The sequence below is a fragment of the Tyto alba genome, unplaced genomic scaffold (assembly GCF_018691265.1).
Source record: "Tyto alba isolate M040663 unplaced genomic scaffold, T.alba_DEE_v4.0 Super-Scaffold_2, whole genome shotgun sequence".
In the NCBI taxonomy this organism is placed as follows: Eukaryota; Metazoa; Chordata; class Aves; order Strigiformes; family Tytonidae; genus Tyto; species Tyto alba.
Genome location: NW_024881282.1, coordinates 27,694,719 through 27,721,422, shown reverse-complemented (window position 1 = coordinate 27,721,422; position 26,704 = coordinate 27,694,719). Strand labels below are relative to the sequence as shown.

The window sequence follows — 26,704 nt, the reverse complement described above, 5'->3', positions numbered from 1 at the left end:
CAATAAATTAATTCCTCAAGTTGAGTCTGTTTTGCCTACGATGCTAATTGGCAAGTGATCTCACCCTTTCCTTATCTTGACCCATGAGCCTTTCATTGTATGTTTCTCTCCTCTGTCCAGCTGAGGAGGAGGAAGAGTGATAGAGTGGCTTTGGTGGGCACCTGGCATCAAACTAATTTTAACGTGACAAATCTTTCCATAAAGAACAATAAGCCTTCCCCACACTCCCACCAAGGCTGATGAACCTGCTGTAAAGAGGGGGGGAAAAAAAAAAAAAAAAAAAAAAAAAAAAAAAAAAAAAAAAAAAAAGCATTCAACTAATTATATCACATACGAAGCAGGTTTGTTTTCATGCAAACAAGTTCTTATAATTTTGACCAAGTCACTGGGAGATCTGTATCGTGCTAAACATCAAGATCAATCCACAGCAAGTAGCTAGTACAATGCTGTAACATGTAATATTGACAGGAGGGGGAAGTGCCTGTTGGGGAAGGTATTCACAAAGGCTAACATTAGCCACTGCAGGCTAATGCCTTGGTGGCTTTCTCTGATCAGTACAGAGAATGGCTCCTCTAGAGGGCGATTCAGAACTGAGGATTCATTTAGCTACTCAATCTCTCTCTAGAGGACTCTTGCTTCCATTAACTTCAGAAACAGCCTGCAGAGGTTAGCCTCAAAAAGATCACGCTAGCCTTTGTGAATACTCCCCAGTATTTACCTTCCATCAGTAGGAACAGTGGCTGAAATTCACTACTGAGATGTATAGTCAGGTATACTATATTTAAACACTATGTTATTGCACATGGACTGAATTTTACCCAGCTGGAGCATAATGCTCCTGCCAGAAACACTGAAACAGTTTCCGCAGCACTTCTAAGATGACTGCAGGATTTAGTTTTTACCACTGCTCCACTGAAGTGCTCCACTTGATGGCCACCTGCATGCTGCCACACAAAGGACTGCTGTACCTGCAGCACCTTCAGAGTCTGCTGACGTTCTGCCGTCGTACTCGCACAAGCTCATTCTCTCGCTCACTGTATCACTGGAGCAGCAGCAGGAGCTGGGTTTTCACCATCAACCAAAACACAAAGAAGAAAAATTCTCAACTTTTGAGACCTGCTGTCAACAGTCTTTAGTCATTATTTAGTAGCAACAAGAGAGGAAAATAGTCTTTTAATCTCAAACACAGAATAAAGTTGGATTTTGTGACTTGGGAACACAAGGAAGAAAGCCATACTACTGACAGAACTATTATCTGGGCCATTTCCTAATCCTTCCAGTTCTCTTATGCTTCATCAGATCATTGTGCTTCCCTCTCTGAAAAATTTCCACGCTGTTATTACCTAAATAGCAGTGTAAGAAATGTTAGCCATGATCTGAAATGATTTTTACATAACCCTCCTTTAAGTAAACATCAGAACATCTTAGTTTCAATATTAATTTAACCATGATGGCGTTTCAAAACTATATTGCACTTTTAGACAGGAGGGAAAAAAGAAAAAAAAAAGTCACTATTTGTTATATTCGAGTATCAGGTGGTTTTTCAGATATTCAGTCAAGACATCTGCAGACAAAAATTACAAGCAATTAATTTGCCCCTTCCTAATTATATAGTGGCATTAGATTAATAGAAACTGTGCACTCTGCCCTTTAAGGGCGGTGTTCTGTAGAATTCTGCACAATAAGACTATTTTGGCTTGAAATGAATCTCAGAACCTGATGATTACAAAGTTAAAGGGCAGAGTTTTTAATTATTGTCAAAATCTAATCAAGAATACGAGAGGAACAAAGCTGGCACTTTTTTCATATGATTGTTTATTAAAATAAAGGAAAATCCAGAATTTTACAATTCATCTTAGAGTTGGAAAATGTTTATAGTCAAATATCACTTTCAGAAGATTTTTCCTCTATACACTCAATTTACAGCTACTCAGAAGGGCATTTTGTAATTCTGTACTATCTGACACATTATCTGAACATCTTCCTAGAGGACAATCATTGCACAGAACAGTTTTATTTGTGACAATACTCATTTAACCAAGCAATACATTGCCCACTGTTCTTCCTGTTAACCTCATCAGGACAGAAAAAAAAATGTAACAGGGTGAGATTTTGCCAAATATATTACATCATAAAGTAGATTACCAGTTCAAGAAAAGCAGCAATTTCTGTAATTGAAATACACAACAGATAGTTTACCCCGGCAACTTATAAACAAGAAGCATGTAATCTGAAAACAAACATTTCAATGAATTCTACACTGTTTCCCATGTAACATGCAGCAACAAAACAAAACTTTTAGAAAGAACCAGTATTAATTTACTGAAAAAGGAATGACGTATTTGACCAGTACCTACAAATTCCCAAATTATGCTGCAATTCTTCTCAGCTGATAGCACAAGTGAAGAGATTAGGTCTTATAAATTCTCAGAAACTGCATTTAATTTAACTTCACAATATGTCAAATGACGTATTAATAGAGAGAAACATCTGCTTTCTCCTTTATCTAAAATATTTGCAGCAATTAAATCTTGCAATTGCTTTGGGATGTTTGGTAGTTATTTACTTATTTGAGCAGTAAACCCCTGAAATTTCCCTTCTATTTGAGCTTAACACTTGAACCATGTGAAAACTGTTCCTCTAAAGATGGAATTAAGTTTAGAAAAAAAAAAAAAGAAAGAAAAAAAGAAGTTTTAGCACTCAGTAGGAACAATTTATTTGTAGCAAAATGATAACATAGTTCCCCCTTCCACAAAGGAGGCTCAATGTTTTCCAATACTTTAAATATCAATTGATTGCGGTTGTGTGTTTACCCTTGCAGTGTCAGTAACACCTATACAGAAGTCCATCTTTCTTTCAGGAACATAACATCCAATCAGACCATTTTTCTACTAGTCAGGGAAGAATGAGAGCATGAGCTAATATATTTGAACAAGAAAATAAAACCTTATCTCTGTTTCAAAAAAAATCAAATCCTGGAAACTCATTTTTGCTAGCTTTTAAAAAAGGCCAATTCATTAGCTGCGGTTTGGAGTTCCAAAATAAACAGACCTTTGCTTCATGGCAATGTCACTTATGTCAAAGCTTTCAGGAGATGTTAAGAACTCCCAACTCGATCTCTAGGAATAATCCGTAGATCTGAACCATGCTTTAGAAATACATTTCCTAGACAAACAAAACAGAATGTGTTACCAACCAACCGTTACCTAAACAAGCATGCACATTTAAAGGATAATAATGTTACGTCAGTGTTTAAGTGTTTAACATCTTTGTAGTAATTCCTCCAATATACCAGAAATGTATTTTTTATGTTTCCATGGAATTCCATGTTATCCCTCTTACTCCAAAGAGCTCTTGTTTTTAAACAAAAATACCAGACCCGAAGTAATCTAATAAGACTTGCAAGCTATGGTTTTTCAAACTTTGCAGTTACATACTTGCATGTCTGATTTCACTTATACACCGCAATAATTTAAAGACCATAAAATTAAGTTTTACTTCTCCATAATTACTTTTTTTATCTTGAGGTCATTCATGCATATACTAATTTTTAATTCTCTCACTGGTTCAGTACTTACCTGATTCTAACTTCAGAACCTCAACTGTACTTTTCTTTTAGGAAGACTCTCCACATAGCCAAACATAAGTCAGTCTCATTTTAGCATCACAAAAATCTTGAACTTCGTATTTATTACTGTATAGTCTTAATCACAATAGTCTTTCCAAGAGGACATAGTATAAAAATTAGAAGTTTCTAACACTTAAACATCTAGAATATTTTCTGCATGTATTCAGGACTGTCATTCAGGTTGCCTTTTTCTTCTATTAAATTTAACATTTGAAAATGAAAGCACATTTTTAAAAGTGATGCATTATTTAATTACTATATGGAACTATTTTTTTTAAAAACTTCATATTGTTACTGGATGAATCAGACTCTATGCAATTCTGCAATATCAGATTTTAATAATATTTACTTATTCTTTTTCATGTTTGTGCTGACTTGTAAAAACAGAAGAATTGTATTTCTCTCCCAAGCACCCCATTTCAGGGATGTAGAGTGGTCTCATGAAAAATAAACTATTTAACATTTGTTCAAGTTGTTAGCATACTGGAACAAAACTACACTTTTTCCAACTTTACTTTTCTGGCGCATGGATTGGGATTGAAACCATTCTACTTATTCAATTAAATGAGTATTAGAAAATCAGTTCAAAAGGATGTGTTACCAGCGGAGGTTCTGTTTTCAGAGATCTGCCAAGACCACATATTGAAGAGATCTATAAAACCCACTGAACACAGATCTGTCACACCAGTGAACCGGAGAAGTTTAATAATCTAGATGAAAAGTATCCATATTGCAATGGCTATCACAAAACTCTAAAATCTTAGAACAGGCCACAGCTGCATCTCAGGCAGACAGCAGTTCATCCCACCTCTCAGTCTGTTTCCATCATTAATATCACAGTGGATTTATTAAAGTTTTGGCACACTATGCCCTGAACTATCAAGGATTTAAAATTGAAATCAATACAGGAATTAAGTGCTAAGCCTAGCTTTTTCAGCTTTCATTTCCCCAGCTCCATGGAATCATGTAGGGAGAATGACAAAGTCGTACTTTTATTCAGAAAGGTGGAGAAATAGTGGAACAGTGCATAACCTCTGAAATCCTCAAGGATTACTAACATTTTATTCCTAGATCATCTTATTTTGGGAAGTTTTTGAAGACTAAAGTAACTGTTCAATCTACAGGAACTTTAATATATATAAAAAAAAAAAAAAAGGAAAAAAAAAAGAGAATAAAAAAAGTGCGGTTTACTCTACCAAGTTTCTGAGATATCAATTAATAAGGCTGAACATATGGTTACATCTAAATGATGTATATTTACTTGTAAACTGAGTAGGGATTTTGGTCTGAGTCTTGGGTTTGATGTAGGTCTTTTGGGGGGGGGGGGCATGGGGGGGTGGGAGGTGGGGGGGGTGTTTTTTGGGTTGTTTGTGGTTTTTTTGTTTTTTTGTTTTTTTTTTTTTCCCCCAATTTAAGGGCAACATCACACAGCACTGTCAGGGCAATGGCACCTTCTATGTTAAAAAAAATAAAACATGTGCAACCCACATGTCTGATTGTACATTTGCAGCTAAGATCAAGACTGTGATGAAAAAATATTGCATCTAAATGCTTTTGATTTACCTGATCCTTGATTATGAGATGTTTTCTTATACTACTACTGAATAATTCCTTAACATTTAAGAATTTAGCAGAGGTAAAGAAAAGCAGTTGGAAACGTGAATTTAGTATGCATATCTACAAGCATGATGAACTACCATACGGATGTTTTCATTCGGGAGTCAAGTAGTTCTAAATACATTTACTTTGCAGGATTAAGCTACAACTGATTTGAGCTACATAATACAAAATGAAAGTATACTTTTGAGGCAGACAAACAGTGTAAGTATACCTTAACTTAAGCAACTGACTTTACATGTTTTGCCTAAGTATTCTTGACTAGTCATATGAAAATGTGGCTTTACATGTGGGTGATGATTAAGTAGCTAAACTAAATTATTAGTTTTATTATTTTTTTTTAATATACTTGGTCATGAGATCATGATGAGGACAGCATCAGCTAAGGAATCTGCCTGAGACAGTACACCTGTCAAACCATAACCCAGGTGTCCTAAGGCAAGCCCGGGAAGGGCAGAAAGATCAAGTAGAGCAGAAACCCACACACTCACTTGATCTTCATTTTCAAATGCTGTTGATGCCATCCGAGACCTCAGAAATGGGACACCACACTTAAATGGTTTCTTTTACAACTCCAAGAAATTCCAAGCAACTGCTCTTCTAACCATCAGATAGTATTATGTGCTCTGAAAGGATTTACTTTATACTATTTATCTTACATAGGTAAGTATGCCAATAATACCTTGCTTTCTTATTCTTTCTTTAGATCTGAAATAAAATGGTGTGGCATTTTCAGTGATGACTGGCAGACAAAGGGCACAAATGAATGAGACCTGGCAGAGATTTCATGCAAAAAACAGAGAAGCAGCAAGTCTCTGCCAACTGTTCATCATGTTTGCAAGCAGGAGTAAAATTAGATTCACAGTTTTCACTGGATGACTGGGTTCCAAAGCCACTTCTATTATTTCTCAGTAGAAAGTTATGAGCCTTTCTTCCCTAACAAGATACTCCACTCCACCATAACTCTAGTCTCAAATGGGTCAAGATTAGATTACTTTAATAATTTCCAAATTAAAAGTATAGCTTTTGAGAAGTCTACTTCCAGACACCAGACAAGTCAACATATGTACTACGTTTCCATGTATTTCAGGAGGTGATAGGGAAAAATCTTTACACTTTTCTGACAGAGATAATCTCACAGCAAACTTCGAGGGTTGAAATCAGAGATTTCTCACATTGAATCCCTTGGTGAGAACAAGAGGGATATCGGCAAGAAGACCCTCTGTTCTTGAAAACATGCTTTCCAAAGCACCTAGAGTTCCTGCTCTAAAACTAAGTATTATTTTTTAAACATACCTCACCAGAAAAGCTGCAAAAATAGCAAAATCTACTGAACTAGGTGTAGTGGGAAAAAAAATATAACTATTACTTCTTATTTCAGTAGCATGTAATACAGTCTCGCTCTTTCAAACTGCACACTAAATAGCTAAGCTCTGAGGCTCAGAAGTGCCTCATTTTTTCACTGACCTGAATAAACGAACACTGAACAAATACTTCAGTGGATTTAAGCTTTTGCACACTATACTGACTGTAGTTTCCAATTACTGGGTAATGCTTCTCCCATTTAAGAAATGAAAACTTAAAATATAAATCAACCCCGAGTGCTATGCATTAGTTTAAAAGAAAAATAACTGAGGTTTTTAATACTGGGCTTCAGTGTTAATACTTACCTGCTGTCTGTGCAGGGTTTATTCCTATACCATCTAGAAAAAAAAAATAGATTAAAGAGAAAAAAAGAGAGGAAGATGAAACAGACATATTACAATTTACTACACTAAACCTACAGCTCAGAAATATGTCAACAAGATATAATTACTATATCAGGTCTTCATGCAGCTATTTCCTATAACCAAAAATAGTCTTATCACAAGAGCTATGAAGAAACCTTCAGCACAGAAAAGCCAAGCTATATCTTTGGATAAAGCCAAATTAATAATATTAGTGGTTTAATACCTTCATCCCATGCATAAGCAATTTAAATAATGCTGCAATATTATTAAATTCAGTCTGCGGTCTGTAGAAATTATGAAAGAAAAGTCACGTTTGTTTTCATCAGTACTCCTTCACTGAAACTCCAATACAACTATCAAAAAAATCCCCAAAACTATATTCTTACCATTTGTTATAATGGCACTTGTTGCTGCAGGAACTTTGAACTAAAGGAAATAAGAGTAGGACAAAATAACATAAGAGACATAGTTAAAGCAGAAATCGTATGGGGAATATTCAAAGCAACTGTAAATTTAGCTGGTTCAGGTACCAAAGAATTATGAGAAAAGATTCCCTTCAGATTTATAGACAGATTTAAAGTCAAAGTTGATTAAATGTCTCAATACAGAATGTAAAATTTGCAGTACTGAACAACTAACTAAAATCATTTATTATTACTCATTGGAGAAAATATAAAATTTAAGCATCCACAAACTTCTAAGAAGCATACTTATTATGTCTAACAGGAGTTAAACAAGAATTAGCTTGAGCTAACCTTGGTTAATTTTGACCAATTTCCTAGCTTTGTCTCTGGCTCTATTGGGAGCTCTCCAGCTGCACTGCTCCCAGAAAGGAGTTCACTCAGGTTTTGCTTACAAAAGGAAGCACTAACAGCACTGCATCAGGTCCGGCTCCCTCTTCAGATTTCTGACATCAGCTTAAGCATGCTTTGTACCTCCAATCACCGCCACGAGTCTCACTGGTACCCCACCTCCATGCGCATCATACACTGTCAGTTTTACAATATGAAACGCCCTACCCAGGTAGGGTTGTACTGCATACTGGCTTAAAACTATTTCAGAAGATCTGAACCAAGATGAGGAAGACAAAAATAATTATTTCTCAGGACTAGTGGGAGCCTGGCAGGGTCTGAGAAAAATCCTGCACTGTGCAATGTGGTTGGACCACACAGGACAGAAAGGATAGGGTGGGTACAAGTCAATCAGCGCTACTGGGTTGGTCTGAAGACCAAAGGTGGCTCCCTGGATTTCCTTTACTTAGGACAATGAACAACCCACAAGGTAAGACTGGTATTTGCAATTAGGAAGTATGAGTGAAACCTCCTCTCACACCACTTCATCCTCCTCTCCATATTGTGTAACTAAAAGGGCAGGTAACTATGAACGCTAACACTGGGTGCTTCCCTGGAAGAATCGCAGAGCTCTCCCACCTTCTGAACAAGTCACTTCAGCCAGGCCTTTCAATGTCATTCACTAGTTGTGCTTTCTTCATTTTCCAATTTCTCAAGATTTTTAGGTCTGGTTTGCAAAAACTGTGCGCTAACAGCAACAGCTAAAGCTCACAGAAACCATGCCTGAATACAGTACTTTAATATTAGTGTACTGAAAAATTGCCGTATTTATTTCCATACCCACAAAACTAGTATTTTTTTTTTTTATTTTACTTGACCTCTCTTAGCTTTTTATCCACAGCAGGTAAGTCACGACACCTCATCATCTTGCAGGGTGACACAAAAATGGTCATTTTCACAAAAAAATAATTAGGTAACAGTGTCACTGTAGAAAAGTCATGTGGAAAGTAACAATCTGTTTTCATAGGAAGATGTGAATAATGAAGTTGATAAAATAGGAGCTATGTACTTAACAGTAAGAATGTAAAAAACAATATGCCATCTCATAATAGCTTATGCAAACATATCATATGCTGAAGAAAGCAAGCTTTCATTCTCAGGTTCACTAACTTCGGTTCACTAACACTGACTCAGCAGTCTAAGGAGAAGTCTTTTAACAGGTTTGGGGTTTATGTTTTTCTTGGGGATTGGTTTTTTTTTTTTTGGTAATAGGAGAAAATGAGTTTATAAGATTTGAACAGTGGGCTATTATTAATGTCAATCATATTAAGTCCTGCCTCCTGGAATAAGTCCATAACCAAATAAAAACATAAAGGAATAAAACACAAAACACCCTGAACAAGCAGGAAATACGTTTAATGTAAGTCATTTTTCAACAACGTTTTCATTGTAACTAAGTGATACCACAGATCTTTCATCATAAATAATTGAAAAAAAACTAAAAATGTAAATACTAGACTGTAAATGCCTCTTCTAATTTATTTTCTGTCTCTTCTGATACACAACAAAGCATGAAAAGGATGGATCATTCTCAGGAGGATGGACATCTCTACTCATTTTGCTTTTCAGGAGGACAATCTATCTGATCCCGATATGCTAGGTGCACGAGTACTGTGTAGCAACCAGTTAGTGAAGCACTAGTTAAAATTCTCTTATTGTTTCACATTGTACTGCATTAGAAGAGAATAAAACAATTCTGTTATCTTAGCCCAAAATAGTGGGCCAAAAAGCAATAGTTATCAGCATGAAAATCATCACAAATATAATACAGAAAGGGGTACTACCATTGGAAATCATTACACATAATTAGGTACAATATGGTTCGCCACTTAACCAAAAATCCATCCCGTGGTTGCTAAACATGTTTCCCATGCTGAAAATAAACAAGCTTTCTGTGATACAGTCAAATAGATATTCAAGTAGCAAAGAAGTTCTATATTCAGCAGATAATCCCTGGTTTCTCTGAAACTTAACTGGGTAACATCCAGCCTCAAACTCACACTGTAAAAAAAAGAGATTGTTTTCTTTAAAAACTTTATGAATTGATAACTGGGGCTGCCACACAACATATTTTCTCCAATGCTAGGAAATACATGTCAGTATCTACAGTCAGATTCTAAGGAAAAGATGACAATTATTTATCAACAATTATAGTCGTTTCTCACTTTCTACAAAGATGACAAAAATCCTGTACAGAAATAAGGTCATCTCCTTTTGGTGCAAAGAGCAGATAAATGCATTAAACCATAGTATTTTAGCACCAAACTACTGAGATTAACGTTAGAAAAACAAAAGAATAGTTTCAAAATATACATGTTTATGAGAGAAAAAAAATTATTTAATGGAAATGGATTACTACGTTAATAATATTTCCACAAAGGTAAGAGAGGTTTTTTGTAAGTATTGTGCAAACATACATCTGAGGTATGTACCAAGCAGCTCTAAGAGATGAAGGAAAAAAACAACAGATACCATACAATGTAAGTGAGAACATTAACACCATCACAATAAACTGTGACCATTGTGGAAAGAACTATAAATAGATAAAACTGAAGAGAGTAGTGTTTCCAATACTCTACATTTAAATGTATATTTTATAGATAGTCTGTAAGAGAAAATTTTTTAAAAAATTGAGTTATATTTACATTATGCAAACTAAGAGTGCCAAATATATTGGGAAGGGCCGAGACTGTTACACATGATTGAGACTTCCTGAGACCTCCCCATTTAATGATCCAGCTTTCTTTCACTTCCAGCTCTGCCAATCATGAACTGTGAACTTCCACATGTTATGTGATGTGCTAGAGGTGACAGGAAAAATCTGTTAAGTATTTCAGTTATTTCCAAGAGAAAAAGAAAAAAAAAAAAAAAAAAAGACACACACACATCTTGTTTTGTGGTTTTGTGCAATGACAGTAATTCAGAAAACTACTTGGGAAAACTGCAACCTCTGACAACGCACTGTGACTGAAATGTGATATACAAGACCATTCTACATCACAACTATAGCTCTACTGTTCCAGGGGAATTCCAGTTAAGATATGGTCAAACTTTAAGACTCTGAAAAAAAAAACTAAGTAGAAGCTTGCTAAGGCTAAACAGCTGAAACTTAAATCCTTCTCTGCCCAAGAGCTTTCATCACCAAGGAGACAATATTTCCCCTCGAGACCAACAAACACCTCTGTTCAAAATCCAGGGCTGCAGTTTGATCCTTTCCTTACCAGTTTTGCAGTACCTAATATAAAATTTGTATCTGAATCACACAGCATAAATTTATGTTAATCTATGCTGTTCAAGAAACAGAAAGCATTTATAGAAGACAAAAATTCTCTCTCATTCTTTTCGATGCCAGTTCACAAAATAGCAAAGTAGCTTCATTCCTGGGGAAGCGTCTAACATTCTTTTTTTTGTTCTCTGTTTACAAAGCATTTAGTTCTGCCTGGTCTCACAGAGATGCAAAAAGCTTTAGTAACACTTTAGCAATGACAACTATAAACAGTGCCATATTCTGAAAAAACAATCATATGCTCACGTTTTTAATTTCTATTTAACACTGACATAAGCTAATACAAAAGTACTTCACACTGAGGGGCAAATGGTGATTGTATTTTCTTTAAAAGAAAGTGTTTACTGTAGAGACATTTAATGGAATGACTCTTGTATTAGCAACACTGGGCTCTTTTACATTCCATCACACATTTTCAACATTTCTTGTGAGCCTCCAAAAAACATCTACAATTACTCTATAAAAAGATGCTCATCCAGAGTGGACTGATGTCAATCAGCAAAACTCCCATGTATGTTCAAAATACATCAACTAAAATAACGGTTTGTTAAATGTTAATATTTAAGTAATTAATTCTTTAAATCCACTTCACCGAGGACCCTATCACTAACACTGAGGTTCTATGAGTAGGTAAAGTTAACAGGCTGGATGGTAACCCCTCCCACCAGAAGCGGCTCCTCACTCATCTCCCACTGCTCAGTCCCACTCAGTTTTCGTGGTCCCTCATGTTAGCATCAACGGTATGAACCCAGATTAGATAAATAACAGGTGTAAAGACTAAACCATCAAGAAGAAACAGCTTAGTCTGAACCCACACTTACTCTCCAAGATGAACCTGGGGCAGTATGCTCAAAGGACAGAAGGGCATGAAGCAGCAGTCACAGTCAGTTTTGTAAGATACCCTACGCGAGCTTATGCTGCTTGCAGATGGCGGTAGTAAAAGTGCGCCTGATAAAGACAATGAACTAAGTTCAGCTGACTGATACAGCAAAGAAACTTTAAAAAAAGACCCTTTTATTAACGATCCAGTTTGAACGACTCAGTGTGTAACTCCATCAGACCTCAATCTGGCATGTATGAGGTGACAGGAATCTGTAGCAAAGACTAGAAGGAGAAGAGGACTGTCTCTTTTGGAAGCAGCCCATAACTACAGCAGAAACAGTACTTCAAGAGTTCTACTGGACTTTTCAATCTAGGTCTCCATGTATGGATTGTGTGGGCACAGCTGCATTAGTTCAGATTAAAAATAACTGGGAAAAAAATAAAGAATCAGCAAATATCTTTAACAGCATTTATTATTCTGCATATTATCCTGGTCAAGTAAAGTTACAACAAGCAAACAATCCACAACCTCCTCCCACAAGCTGTGTTTCCACGAAGAACTTCTGCCACATAATGGTATAACACTAGCAGCATAAGGAGACTCAAAACATGGAGTCCATTATCTTTCCTAATTATTTATTTCATTACAATTCCAATGCTTGAACAAATGAAATTTTCAATAACTCAAAATTTCCCAAGTTTTCCCCAAAAGGCAGAGATGGAACTGCAAGAACTAAATCTCAGCTGAATCTGTTTGCTGACTAGATGAAAAAAGACATGCTTTTAAGTACCTTATTTTACTGTTTGTACCCAGCTCAACATCTCTTAATCTTCGTACACTTTATCTGAGGCAAGCAGGATGTATCTCTTCAAACATATTATATATGCAATTTAGGCACCTATTGGTTTTGGATTCCACGTGAAAGATCAAACACCCAGAAGACAAAGAACGCATTATCCAAGTCTTATTCACTTAAGTCTGTTTGTCTGAATTTAACCCATATGCCTAATCTCAGTACCTTCTATAATCAAAAACTGTATGTCTTCCAATAACAGAGATTACTGGAACTGAATGCAAGAAGAGTTTAAGAGTTTCCTGGATAATTCCAGACAATTTTCTGGATATCCTATATAGGCATCTTAAAATATTAAACATTCAACAGCAATATGTTTTAATCACGGTCACCATCATAAATTTTTATGTTATAGATATAAAATGACTTAATCTGATTGCAAAGAAGAACAGGAAGTCTGCCAATGCCTGCTGTGGAAATTGTGCAAGAATGGCTAAATTTAGGATTCTGAAAGTTTTGGCAGGCCCACACTGACTTCAGTAAAGCTTGTGTCCATGTATACCTACTAACAAGAGCATTCCTTGTGCTCAATGAACCATTTTATTTTGCAATGAAAAAGCTTTTGCTTTCAGGAATGTTCAAAAAGTTAAAAAGAAACATCATTACTTTTTACTTACTTCTTCTGCAGCAAACTTCAAGACAGCTGTGAAAGGTGTACTTTCAGGCACACTTAACCTAAAATTACAATGGAATTAAATCCACGACTGCTAAGACAAACTGAAAAGTAGCTTTATTTGCTATTACACAATTTACCAATGGTAGCACTCTTGCCAAAGGTGTGCACGCACTATTTCAGGTCTAGAGCAAAACCTGAAAGGACGCGCGTGGCATCAGAACCCATGTAGGAAAGCCCCGACAGGTGAGTTAACAACAGAAAACCTCCACTCGCCTCACACGGAGGGAGAAAAATGATGCCGCCGGTTTTCACGGCCCTCACTCGCATCACGCAGCGGCCCCACAGCGCCCACCCGGCCCCGGCTCCCCAGCCCGCCACTCACACTTTGTAGGGCAGCCGCGGGTCCGAGGTGAGCGTCACTTTGAAGGTGACTTTCGACCTGCGGAGAGCGAGGAGAAAGCGGGGGGTTAGGGCCGGGGGGACGGAGCGGGGCCGGGGGGGCCACTCCAGCACTCACATGATGGTTCCAGCGCCGCCGCCGCTCCGCACTAACACGTCAGCCGCCGCCCGCGGATGGGGAGGGGCCTTCCGCCTCCGCAGCTGCCCGCGGGGCGCCTGAGCGCAAACCGAAACTAAACGCGCCCCGCTGACCCTTACCGGGGAGGGAAGCGGGGTGCTTTGTCTCTGGACCCGACTGGCTGCGGGGACGAGAGAGGCTGAGGCGTGGATTAAGTGCACTGGAGAGTGACGGTGAGGATTTTTAATAAGGCAGTGGCGCAGGATGTTCCGCGGCCGAGTGAGGACGCAGGTGCTGGGACCCCACTGTTTCTGTAGGCGACGGGCCCCCCCTTCTTCCCAACGGCTGCCAGCAAGGGGTTGACGGATTTAAATGGTGCTTATACATAGCCGCAGGTTTATGTGTGTGCGTGTATTTATATACATGCGCAAACGTATATGCGTAATGCGCGGGGGGGGGGGGGGAATGGTTCATCGCTGGGTTTGGTTACCTGAGGTTGCTCTCCAGTCGGAATGTCCTGTAGGTGCTTGTTGCAGTTAGGAAGGGGAAGGCGGATGCAAATATGCACCGTTTCCCACAGCCTGCATATTCAAATCGTTTGCATTTTCCTTGCGGTGGGGAAGCCAGAGGTGGGGGTTTTGTTTGGAAAGTGATGGGATGCTTTTATGGCAGAACACCAGCAGTTTTCGGTTTTGTTCGTCTGTGACTTTTGACAAGCTAATTTATTTTAAAGGATTCATGGAAATGCAAATTAATTTTTGTCTTTCGTGCTTGTTCATCTGTTCATACAGATGATGGCCAAGTTTCCAACTCTGGGTATGTCAGTATAGTAGAAAATATTTTGCCAGACTGCTTTCCTATTTTCTCTAGTTTCTACCGTTTGCAGGAAGGACAGCTTTCATTGTAGCCTGAGGTGCTTGTTATCACACATTGCTCGCCAGACTGGTCATGGCAAAGCACTTTGTTGTGTTCGCTTTAACTGGGGTCTCATTAGGGTTAAGGTAGAAGAAATACCATACAAAAGGCAATTGACACATTGGAGTAGCTAATTTCTTACCTAAGGACTGTCTTTGTGCCGAGCCATGAAATTCAGCTTCTCACAGTTGTGTTGCTCTTATTTGAATATTAAAAAAACAAAACAAAACAACCTGAAAAAAGTTCAGAAAAGAACAAGAAATTCAGTAGCAGCTTGTACAACGGCATTAATATTTCCTTATATCTCCTGCATTTATGTTACTGTGTCTGCCTTTCACAACTATCACATTGGTGGCTCACGCTCATTTTGTAATCCATTAGTGATCTCATGTCTTTTTCATCCCCCTACTTCTAGGAGATCACATCTTAAGTTAGAAATAATAGCTTTCTCTAAGCATGTAGCCTTGCATTTTGTGTAGCTAAATGTCATCCCATATTTATTCTTGCCCTCTTCAAGATCAGTTATTTTTCTGTGATGTCTTTGATTTATACAACTGTCATCTGTAGCTTTCATTAACACATTGTTGTTTTCTGTGCCAAGGTCATTAATGCAGATGTGAAATAAAAGACTGATCATTTTAGAAATTAATTTCTAGCCTTTCACTCTTAAGGACGTCCCCTCTGAGGAAATGGGTGCACGCAAATCTTCATGCTGTTGAAGCTGGACTGCTTTTAGTAACCAAATCTTGGTTAAATCTGGTTTGAGCGTATGTGTGTTAAAATGCTGAGAACAGTCTAAATTGAGGCCTGGGTAGTCTTGTGTTCTGGCCACATGGTCTTGACCTCTGCTAGGCAGAGGAGCCAACGCTTGTGACCATCAGTGTCATGGTTCAGGGAACTGATTTGCTAGAGAACCATACTTTTAGGTGGTTTTCATCTGGTTAGCTTCCTGAACCAGCAACAAAGGATACGAGGAAGCGTGTCTGGTTGGCAGTGATACCGCACAGCACTTTAGGTCAGCTTAAGATGCTGTGGAGCTGTATCCTGAGCAGGCATCAAGAGTTTTATGGTATCCTTTTTTGATGGTAATGTCAGGATGCTAGGTGCCCACCAAAGCTGCTCTTATCACTCCCCTCCTCAACTGGACAGGGGAGAGAAAATACAACAAAAGACTCCTGGGTATTGATAAGGAGAGGGAAAGATCATTCAGCAATTACATCAAAGGCAAACCAGACTCAATTTAGGGGAAATTAACTTAAATCTATTACCATACAAATCAGAGTAGTACAGTGAGAAATGAAGGCCAAATCTTAGAAACACCTTCCCACCACCCCCCTCCCTTCTTCCCAAGTTTAACTTCACTCACAATTTCTCTGCCTCCTCCCCAGCAGTGCAGGGGGACGGGGAATGGGCATATGGGGATTGCGGTCAGTTCACCACACATTGTCTCTGCTGCTCCTTCCTCCTCAGAAGGGAGGACTCCTCACACTCTTCCCCCGCTCCAGCATGGGGTCCTTCCCACAGGAGACAGTCCTTCACAAGCTTCTCCAACGTGAGTCCTTCCCACAGGCTGCAGTTCTTGACAAACTACTCCAGTGTGGATCCTTTCCACAGGGTGCATTCCTTCAGGGACAGACCGCTCCTGCCAGCAAAGCTGTGTGGGTTTCCCATAGAGTCACTGCCTCCTTTGGATATCCACCTGCTCTGGCGTGGGGTCCTACACAGGCTGCAGGTGGATATCTGCTCCACCATGTACCCCCTTGGGCTGCAGGGGCACAGCCTGCCTCACCACGGTCTTTACAAGGGGCTGCAGGGGAATCTCTACTCCAGCACCTGGAGCACCTCCTCCCCCTCCTTCTTCACTGACCTTGGTGTCTTCAGAGTTGTGCCTCTCACATATTATCACTCCTCTTTCCAGCTGAAGTTGCCAGGTTTTTTCCCCCCTCCTTCTTAATAGGTGCTAGCACCACTGCTGATGCACTCAGCCAGTGGTGGGTCCATCTTGGAGCCAGCTGGCATTGGCTCTGTCAGACATGGGGGAAGCTTCCAGCAGCTTCTCACAGAAGCCACCCATGTAACCTGCCTGCTACCAAAACCTTGCCACGAAAACCCAATACACAGGGTTAGGATCTTTGAATGTAGATTCGGGAATCCAACTGATTTAATAAAAATAAGACCTCTGCAGTGCTGGATATTTATAATTTTACTATGCTGCCTAACCTTTTTTTCAAAAGCTAGCAAGGTTGATTTTTTTTCTGAGAATTTACAATGAGTAAAGGAAGGAGAATGTGTATGGGTTTTCTCTTTCAGCTGTGAGAGTTAATGGGACTTGGTCTCCCGTCTGCAAACAAGTCAGGCTTGGATTAGAGGTGCATGTACATTACTACTGGATTTGTATACAACAACATTCTCCTCAACTGAAGAAAAACTGGTCTGATCCCAATGAAGTCCGCCTCCTTTCCCCAGGGTTGAAGCTAGAGAAAAAAATGGAGTTCTTTATGCAATTTGTTTTCCCTACAGCTCTTACATACCCACACTTAAATATGTTGTGTGATAGCAGTGAGATGTAGCTTTGGCTTTTCTAGCTCTGTAGATGACAAATGGAATGACAATTTCAGCAATTAAAACAGTTGGGATTTCTGGCAATTTGTACACACATTAGTACAACAGAAAGCTTTTAAGGCAGGAAAATGTTAAAAAAACCAAATCAGAAAATAACAAAAAATATAGCCCCTCTGGATGCTAAGGTGTGACTGAGGTGAATTAAAATACCTCTGACAACACTTCAGGAAAATCTTTCTATTTGTAAATGGCATTGTAAGAGAGAAAAGTACTGTGATACGTAGGAGTTACTCATCCAACATGCCTGTATTGCAGCGGTAGCCACCTGGCTGGATCAAGTTTAATTGTGTTGAAAAGGGAAATGAACAAAAATAAGGAAGGAGGTGAAATATAAAAGGTACAAAAAAAGAAAATTACCTTACCAAGATCTATTGATAGGTTTTTAATTGCCTGAACAAGATGATGACTCTTCATAGCAAAGGGTAAAATGCTTCTGGAAGGTGCAACTACTTCTTGACATAAAATGGGACATGTAAAATTACAATAGAGGGTGGAGGGAGGTGTTTGTTTCTTGAGTAGTTACATCCTATACAGAGACGTTTCCTTACTAGACACTTGTAGCCTGAATACAAGTTCCTAATAAACATTTGCTGAATTGCCATAATTAATTACCATAATTATTTTACTTACAGGCAACAGGGGGAAAAAAGCTCTTTGATGGTATTTTCTATGCACTTTCTACCTACAAAATAGAGTGCAGTGTGCTGGACAACTGTATTTAAAGCAATGTTATTTAGCCTGTTTATTCCTGCTTTGTTTCCTATTTTCCCTTGTTGCAGTCCGTTAGATACAGTATGTTGGTGTGCTTTCATTTAGAGCAGCCAGAACTGGGAATCACAGTTTCCTGCTCATCCAGCAACAAGTAAACATGTCCACAGTTCAGAGTTTGGCCATAAAATCAAGCTGCAGTGTTTGTGTTTTTGAAAGATTTCTTCTTTGTTTCTGAAGCACACAGTGTGTCTTAAAATCTTTTAACCTTTGTATGTATTTCTAACATTCATCAGTGCATGTGCCATTTGAAGAACACTAAATTTATGCTACAAAGCAAGTGGCCATGTAGAGGAAGGTTACCACACAAGCATCCATCCTAAGAAGTCTATGGAAGTATCAACTCTGAAATTTTATGAAGCCCACTAAAATATCTCTCACCTGCAAAACATGCTTTTAGCCTTGTCAGTTGGGACTTGATAAGGAACTAACTTCATGCAGCTTTGCTGAAAAAGCACTGAAATAAGCCTTTTATCAGGTACCCAGAAAATGACATCTTAGCACTCAGCAAAGTTTTCTCCTAGGCTCTCAGTTAATTAAACAAATGAGCACTGCCAAGCAACCTGTTACAGGAGGGAGAGAGGGAGGCAAAGGAAACACAGTGTTTCTCCTACCAGCTACTTCCACATGGAGCACACCAGTAACAGTCCAATTCCTCTTGCTTTTTGAGGCTGTGGTTTTACCAGATGTGTGACTTAGAGCAGTGCTAACCCCCATGAAAAAGGTCCTGTTTTTATCCCCACTTCTGCCTCACTGTTCCTGGCCTCCTGCCTGCTTGCTGTTCCTTGCTCTGGCTTTGTTGGTTGGTGGACCCACTAGTGAGGCGGTTCAAATCAGCAGAACGTGTGGATGATTCACTGCTGGCTCATGGTGTGGGGTCAGCTCAGGGAAAGGTCTGAGCTGACACATCAGAGGAGGCAAGTCATTGTGGTCGGCGACCGGAGGAGGCAACAAGATCTTCCTCTTCTGTCAGTAGGAAAACATGGGATAAGGCTTCCTCTTGATATCATTTCCTATAGTCAGGGGGCTGGGATCCTCCTCTGGTGGGTACATCCCCCTAACCCGCCTTTGGCTCAGCATGGTGTTGTGTCTCATCTCTCCTGCTGATCCAGGTCAAGCTCATCAGTGGCGACCTGTGACTTCCCATTGGGCAGAGGCACCTCCTCGGCCGCAGAATCCTGCTGCATTGGCAGGAGTCAGCTGCTTTTCACAGAGAGAGTCTGTTCCTGCTTGATCTGGTGGAATCTTTCTGTAGGAAATCCAGCCCTCAAGAAAGCAAGCAATAGCGGTGCATGATCTCTAGGTTGTTTTTATTGCAGAACCTGAAAATCTGACTTTGTGCACCTTCCTTTGCCAGGGTTTCTGTAGTCCAAGGCTATGAGCTGCAGCATTAGGCTAGATTGACTGCTTTGCCTGAGCACATTGGCTGTAGTTGGGTTGCCCTAATTTTTTACTCCTCAACAATTACAGATTCTATTTTATCTCTTTTTTTTTTTTTTTTTTTTTTTTAAAAAAAAACCAGAAATAGTGGTGTAACATAGAACATAAATCTAGCCTGTGTAAACTAGCCAGTTGCTATCTACCAGTGAGAAAACAACCTCCCTTAAACAGGGAGTTTCCACCTTCATAAGCCTGCAGCCTGTGTGAGACAGAAGCAGTTTTAGGTACTGTGTCAGTGGGTTTCTCTGTAAAATATAGGCATACATAGGCTTTTAAAAAAGCATTGCTAAGCCAAAAATAGAGGAAGATTATAGCACTTTAGGAATGCAGTGCAAAGTTACTAATCAGACAAGTTAACACACCTTCATAATTTTCCTTTAACAAAATAATAATTAAAAACCTATTACAGTTCCCTTATGTCACAAACATTTTACAAAAAGAATCTGTCAGAAGATCGCATACAAATGTCATATTAGTCATATAGAAATCATAATGCTAGGTCTCTAGACTTCAGAAGTTTTCTTTGATGTGTGTGTTAGTACAGATAAGCGTATACCAAACCAAGGATTAGTCTTTGAAGCATCAGCACTGGATGTATTTGTCAGCTGTAGATAGTTTTTCTTCTTCCACATATGAAGGTTTGGTGTGGTTTTTTTTTTGTTGTTTTTTGTTTGTTTGTTTGTTTTGTTTTGTTTTTTAAATTGCTTTGAAAAAGTAATTATGAAAAAATCTTTAAATCAAAAGGATAGTAAGTATTTAGCAGGAAAAAGTGCCTGAAAGAACCAAAAGTGGGTATTCTTTCTTCTATCAGACATTTTTTTCTCTTGGAATTTGATTTATGCAATAAGTGGATAACTCCATTATATATATGTACTGTGTCCCGTTTTCCAGAATTTATTTGAAATTTCTTTAACTTTGAATAATTTTCCAGGTTTCCCATTCATCTTAGAAGTAGTATGATTTATGTATCTTCTGTCATTATGAGAATGACGACATTTTTGTTAGTGACAGCAACGCTTATGTGATATTTTGATTTTATTATACAGGAAATGCTTTTAGTTTCCATAAGATTCATGTCCATCATAATTATGTTTTAATTGGGCATAATTCCATCTTTTGATTTGAGAGTGTCTGATAAAGTGCAGTTCTTCAAATCTGGAGGGCTCCCATCCCTCTGGTGAGGAAAGACATTTTGGGGGAAGATATGGATATAAAGAGAGTGTGTCCAGATCTACAGATTTAACCTTTTCCCATAATTGTTAGCTCTGTCAAAATCCTTTTTGCTCATATAGGTAGCAAACACAGTTATCTTAGGGTTTTACAGAATATTTTATTAACTGTGTTGTGGTGAATTGTGAAAAGATTGTATTTGTCAGTCATCAGTCTCAGAAAAAACGTGTACCTTTATTACCTGTCTGCTGCAAGCAGCAAATTCTGTGATCTGATCAGGCTGCTCCGAGATGCCTCAATCTGTATTTTCATCTAATTATGCGGATTCTTTTATCCAGTAAGCTTTCCTGTGTGTTGATTTCGTTGAGTCCATCATCAGGCTGTGCAGTTCTATCTTTTATTTTTACTACCATTATGTACTACAATGGGTTATCTTGCTACTGGAGATAAAATCACCTTGTTTACAAGATGATTTAGAGAATTGGACAAAGTACACAGATGTATTGCAGACTCATATAGTGAAACATAAAATTGTACAGAGGCATAAATTCAGGCTAAGAACATTTTCATTGTAGTATTCTTTTATTCTGTAGAGCATAAATACAAATCCAACTGAGGTGCTTTTGCAGGGTAGCTTTCTTATATTCTGTTTCACATCTTAAGCAGGTTGTGCTTTATGTGCAGAATTAAATTGTAGCTAAGTCTGTGAAAATTCAGTGAGAGACCAAAATTTCATCCCTTATGTGCAGCCATGATAAAAAAAAAAAACAACATCAAGAGTCCTGATTCAGCTCCTACTGCAGTTTAATTATTCATAAAGCGCTGAGTCTATCAGACTTTTTTTTTAATGAGAGATACTTTTTTTTTTCTTTAAACTTTATATAAATCAGGTTATTCTACTGACTTCACAGTTAACGTTTAACTAAAAAACCTGTACAGATTCTTGCTGAAGTGAAGCAAGAAATTAAGCCAAATTATTTTTCCATTTTTTAATGTAAAGACTGGCAAAGAGAAGGAGACTAACGAAGAAATTAATTTCAGGTCCAGGAAGCTGTGATTCCGGCAGGCTTAGTACAAGGTGTCAAACTGTGATATCCCTCATAGTTCTCTAAACAAGGACATCTTGTATATATTTTCTTTATTTAGTCATTTGTTATGAAGATACCACTCATATTTTTCCTCCTCTCCTTTTTGTTCCCTTTGATGCCAAGCCCAGAAAAGAGTTTATATAGTCTGCAAGTATTACTGCAAGAGGACAGTTTTCACTGACACGGAGGTGAGGTTACACAGATGACTAGTTTAGTGTTTGAAGGGATTAGAAGAGAGATTTATGGAGATGGCAGGAGGTGGTACATCTGTGGAAATAAAAGAGAAGTGAAAACCTGCATTGTGTTTTCAAAGTCTGGACTTTTAAATTGCTAAAGCTTTGTTTGGCAGAAAGATAAGCATGACCTTTAATTTTCTTCATCTAGAACAGGCCTTTCTAACCTGCTGTGGTTCAGGACACCAGCCTTCAAATCTTGACTCTGTTTATCAGGCTTTGCCTTCTAATTTCCTTGGGTACAAAGCCAAGAATTTCCCTGCATGTCGCCTTCCTGTGGACTTCTTAATGGATCAGAGGTTTAGCTGGAATGTTCTGACCTGGGAAATATGTCTCCTCATTCAGTGCTTGCTGTAGCACAATACTGAAGATTTGGCTGAACATTTAAGATGTTTTTGTGTTAGACGTGGTGAGAAATGTCTTGTTTCTGGACCATTACCCATAAAGCAAAATGAATTCTAATAACTGCAAAATTATATTGGCACAAGGGATTTTTAAGCTTTGATGTGTAACACTGTTAAAAATAATGAAGAAACAAGCAGAGAACAGAAAATGACCCTTAAATAGCAGATGAAGTTTCTGAATAATGTGTAATTCTTTTCAGTAACATCTGTTTACTTTCCATTATAGGTTTTTATTATATATGGTATTATCTTGTTAGGATATCTTTATGCCATCTCCTAAATACTACAATTTATCAAGACTTAAGAAAATATATTAATACCTTTAAGACTTCTACAGATCCAACAGAAGGGGTAAGGTTCAGCTGGCCAAATGTTGGTGCCAACTTTGTAAATATCTATACCTAACTAGTTCCCATGGGCTCCCATTATATTCAAAGCAAAGAAGGTACTTCTAGTACACAATCTGTATCATTCTGAAGTAGATATCTGAAAAGATGAGCTATTCCCTCAAAGTGCCTATTTCTTCCCAGATTGACAATAGGGAGAGGCTAGGCTGACTAGCTTTCATATTGACATCTACTTTATACAAACAACAGGGTCTGGTGAGGTGAATCCCACCCCATGTTCATGCCCTTATGCTGTTCTGGAGCTTCATAACCCAGAGCCCCTGTTCCACTATTCCTCTTGTAACTTTAGGCACCTAGTTGAACTTAACTCAGTTTTATATGGTGCTCGTGTTAGAATATGGGAAGAGACAGGTAACTTAAGGTTGTAACTCACCCAGTGTATGAATTGCTCTTTCGAATTGTTCTGATTTTTGTAAGTCCAAAATTAAATTATTTCAGGGACTTTATACAGTATTTTTAAAGTTAAAATACTACAAGGCGTAACAGATTATATCAAACTTTAATAAAATAATTCTCAGTTAACAATCATGCCATACATGAAAGTAAAATAAAATTAAGATCTGGAATTTGAAGAAAGTGCAAATAGGATTTTGGTGAATAAATACAGTAATGGTTATCATTCTCATGCAAGAGCAAAAGAATAACTACATTTCACATTTCAGGATCAACATCAGCTGAGGCTAATGTGGTGTCTTCACAGAACAGGGCATCATCCATCTATCGAAAGTTTGCATAATTAAACCCTTCAGGTTTTCCTGCTGTGAAAAGAGAAAAAACTAAAACAATTGTTTTAGTGATGATTTAAATATTTACCTAGATGTCTGTCCTTCATGCCCTCTGTCCTGCAGTCCTCATCACTTACTGGAATCAGTTGTCTCACCCTGTGGGGTCATTTTGGGCTATTACACCTCAGGTAATTCTCTTTTTCTGAAAGCTTCATTGCACCTTCAGCAATTGCTCTGGGAACACTCCCAAAGAGAAGTCAGAAATACGGTTGCTGGAAGGGCAGAGTGATACACAGAGATTATAAACCAGAGTAGTAAATAGAACTGAATAAAATAAATTAAATGGAATGGCAAAAGGAAGATTGAATAGATTCACTGGAAATAAGACATCACAGAGTCACAGAATGCTTGAGGTGGGAGGGGACCTCTGGAGGTGATCTGATCCAACCATCCTGCTCAAGCAGGGCCACCTAGAGTAGGTGGCCCAGAACCACGGGCAGATGTCTTCTGAGTATCTCCAAGGATGGAGACTGCACCACCTCTCTGGGCAACCTGTGCCAGTGCTTGGTCACCCTCACAATGAAAAAGTGTTTCCTGATATTCAGGAGGAACCTCTGGTGTTTCAATTTGTGCTCATTGCTTCTTGCCCTAGTTCAGTACACTAATTCAGAGGAAATGAGCTGTACAGGAATGTGATGACAGAAAAAGGAAATACAAAGTAGCTTGGAAAAGAATGGAGAAGATTTGTGGGTATCACCTGTCTACTGCCTACATGAATGGAACCAAAACGGTAAAGCTACAAGGATTGTTAATGAAGTAGTCAGATAATTGAAACTACATAAGATGTGAAAATGAAATGGGGAAGTATGAGATAACATCAAACACATGGTTAACTTCCAAAATCTACCCAAAACTCAAATGATAGAGGAAAAAAATCTCTGAATTTTACATTTTTTCATAGTTTAATTCATAATTACATGTGTATTGTCTCCATTTGGACACAATTTTATTGTAGTCTGGCAAAAACTTCTGGCACCACTTTATTGGGCACTCTTCCTCTTCTGTATAAAATTAAAGCTTTTTATCCTGCATAATTCCAGCACTATTTTAATTTTCTTTTTGCTTTCTAGTTTCTTTTTCTGGTCCCTACCTTACTTGCACTCTGTGCGTATTTTCCCTCTTATCTCTCTGCCTTCCACATGCTGTTCTCCCTGTACTCAATCATGTTGTTTGTATTGCACAAATTACCAGTTCTTCACCAGTTCTTGCTTCCATCTGTTTTTCCTTAATATATAAGCCAAGAGATGGCTGCGGTAAGATTGTTATGTAACCTTAAATTCATCGTATTATCTCTATTACATTAAAATATTTGAAATGTGCTGTCTGTTGTAAATAGTAAGCTCCTGGGTCTGGTTTGTTTCCCGTACAGAGTAATAAGCGATACAGATTCAGTCAGTGTATTGCAAATGTGTCACCTGTAAGGAGCAGCAAATGTACATGTTGCATAAAAAGAGGATTAATATATTTCCTCTGTAAAATACCACATTCAACTAACTGTAAAAACAGATTTCCCAACACAGAAGACCTACTCTAAAAGTTAAAAAATACCACATGGAAAAAACAGAACATATACATTACATAATAAAATATATTATATAAACAAGTTTCCTTACTTTTATATGATGCACAATGGAGCATGATATTTTTGCAGGAACTTCAGAAACTAAAATGGTAATGTGACATTCATTATGACATAATAACCAATCTTAATACACAAGTTGTAACAGGAAGCATATCCTTGCAGAACTGATCATTCAGAAGTTAGTAGGTTCAAAAATCGTAATAGTATAAGTAAAATAAGAACTAACAACAAATCCCCTCACAAATAAACTAATTTGTTAGACTTACTGCTCCTACTAGATCTGTACCATAGCTTTTAATCCATATTCTCTCTAACACAAATAAGCTGATCATCTCCAATAAAGCTATTGTGGGAAAACTTCTGTAAGGGAACAAATCTGTTAGTTCAAGGAAACACTGTCTACTCAAAAGTTCCTGCAACTTGTCAATTTGTCATTTTTATAGGAAATTATTGTTTCAGATGATTTAGAGGATTTTGGAAGTTTGGTTTTCTTTGTTTTTAAATTTTATTTTATTTTTATTTTTAATTAAAAGTATTCATATTGAAAGGGAGAGTGTCAGAGAGGTATTAGTTAAACTTAGAGTTTTGAGCAGTATTTGTAGGTAGTGAGTGAAGTCCATGCTATATTCTACAGATTCAGATTAGCCAGAAAAACCAAGACCAGATAAGAGTACGTTTGCTCTGTTTTGCTTGTTGTTTTCTTGCACAGTCTGTGCTGAATTAATGCATGGAGTAGAAAATGTTTTTTCAGGTACAGCTCCTATTGACTTCCTAGACAGGAGAAAGAGTGTGGAGAATAACGTTCTTCCAAAGTAGAACTTCCCATGGTTGTGTTTGTTCAGTGACTTGTCATCATATACAAAACAGCCCTGCTTGCTATTAATATTTTGTCAGACTAAAGTAGTCTTTTTTCAATTCAAAGAGATTCTTATTAACTCTGTTTCAAAGCCCATGAAGATATGTTTTATGAAGTGCTCTGAAGGCACTGTGGAAGTAGATTTTCTAAGAAACCCAACTGACTTCTTGAGTCAATTATTCTGTTAAAGCTGCTTGTGTGGTTTTCAGAACATAAATGTTACAAGAATGAGGTAACCTTGCTATTTTCTGGCATAATTAAGGTTTTTATGTTGTTACCTACATTACTGTTTACAGAATTGTGGAGTAGTTCAGCCTGGAAGACACCTCTGGAGATCATCTACTTTACCTCTGCTTCTCAAAGCGGGGTCACCTGGAGTTGGTTGCCCAGGACCTTGTCCAGTTCGGTTTTGAGTATCAACAAGGTTGAAGATTTCACAGCCTCTCTGGACAACTTTTGCCAGTGTTTGACCACTTTGACAGTAAAAAAGCTTTTTCTTATATGTAAATGGAA

General features: G+C 38.0%; 1 protein-coding gene and 1 long non-coding RNA gene across 2 annotated transcripts; one reads left to right on the top strand and one right to left on the bottom strand.

The window, feature by feature from the left end:
• Positions 1-1,998: 1,998 nt before the first annotated feature.
• Positions 1,999-13,990, bottom strand: UFM1 (ubiquitin fold modifier 1). Its single transcript, XM_032982838.2, has 6 exons — positions 13,922-13,990; positions 13,787-13,843; positions 13,406-13,463; positions 7,362-7,401; positions 6,916-6,948; positions 1,999-3,165 (listed from the first exon to the last, which is right to left on the bottom strand). Coding segments are annotated over exons 1-6 (258 nt in total). The 5' UTR covers positions 13,924-13,990; the 3' UTR covers positions 1,999-3,097.
• Positions 13,991-14,030: 40 nt separating this feature from the next.
• On the top strand, positions 14,031-26,699 carry LOC116959123. Its single transcript, XR_004405656.2, has 2 exons — positions 14,031-14,326; positions 26,488-26,699. It is a non-coding gene; the product is annotated as an uncharacterized LOC116959123 (long non-coding RNA).
• Positions 26,700-26,704: the final 5 nt, after the last annotated feature.

Coding starts and splice junctions, on each gene's coding strand:
- UFM1 (XM_032982838.2), bottom strand. Junction 13,464..13,786: donor CCGCGGCTGCCCTACAAAGT/GTGAGTGGCGGG, acceptor TTGTAATTTTAG/GTTAAGTGTGCCTGAAAGTA. Junction 3,166..6,915: donor AAACCCTGCACAGACAGCAG/GTAAGTATTAAC, acceptor TTGTTTGTCTAG/GAAATGTATTTCTAAAGCAT.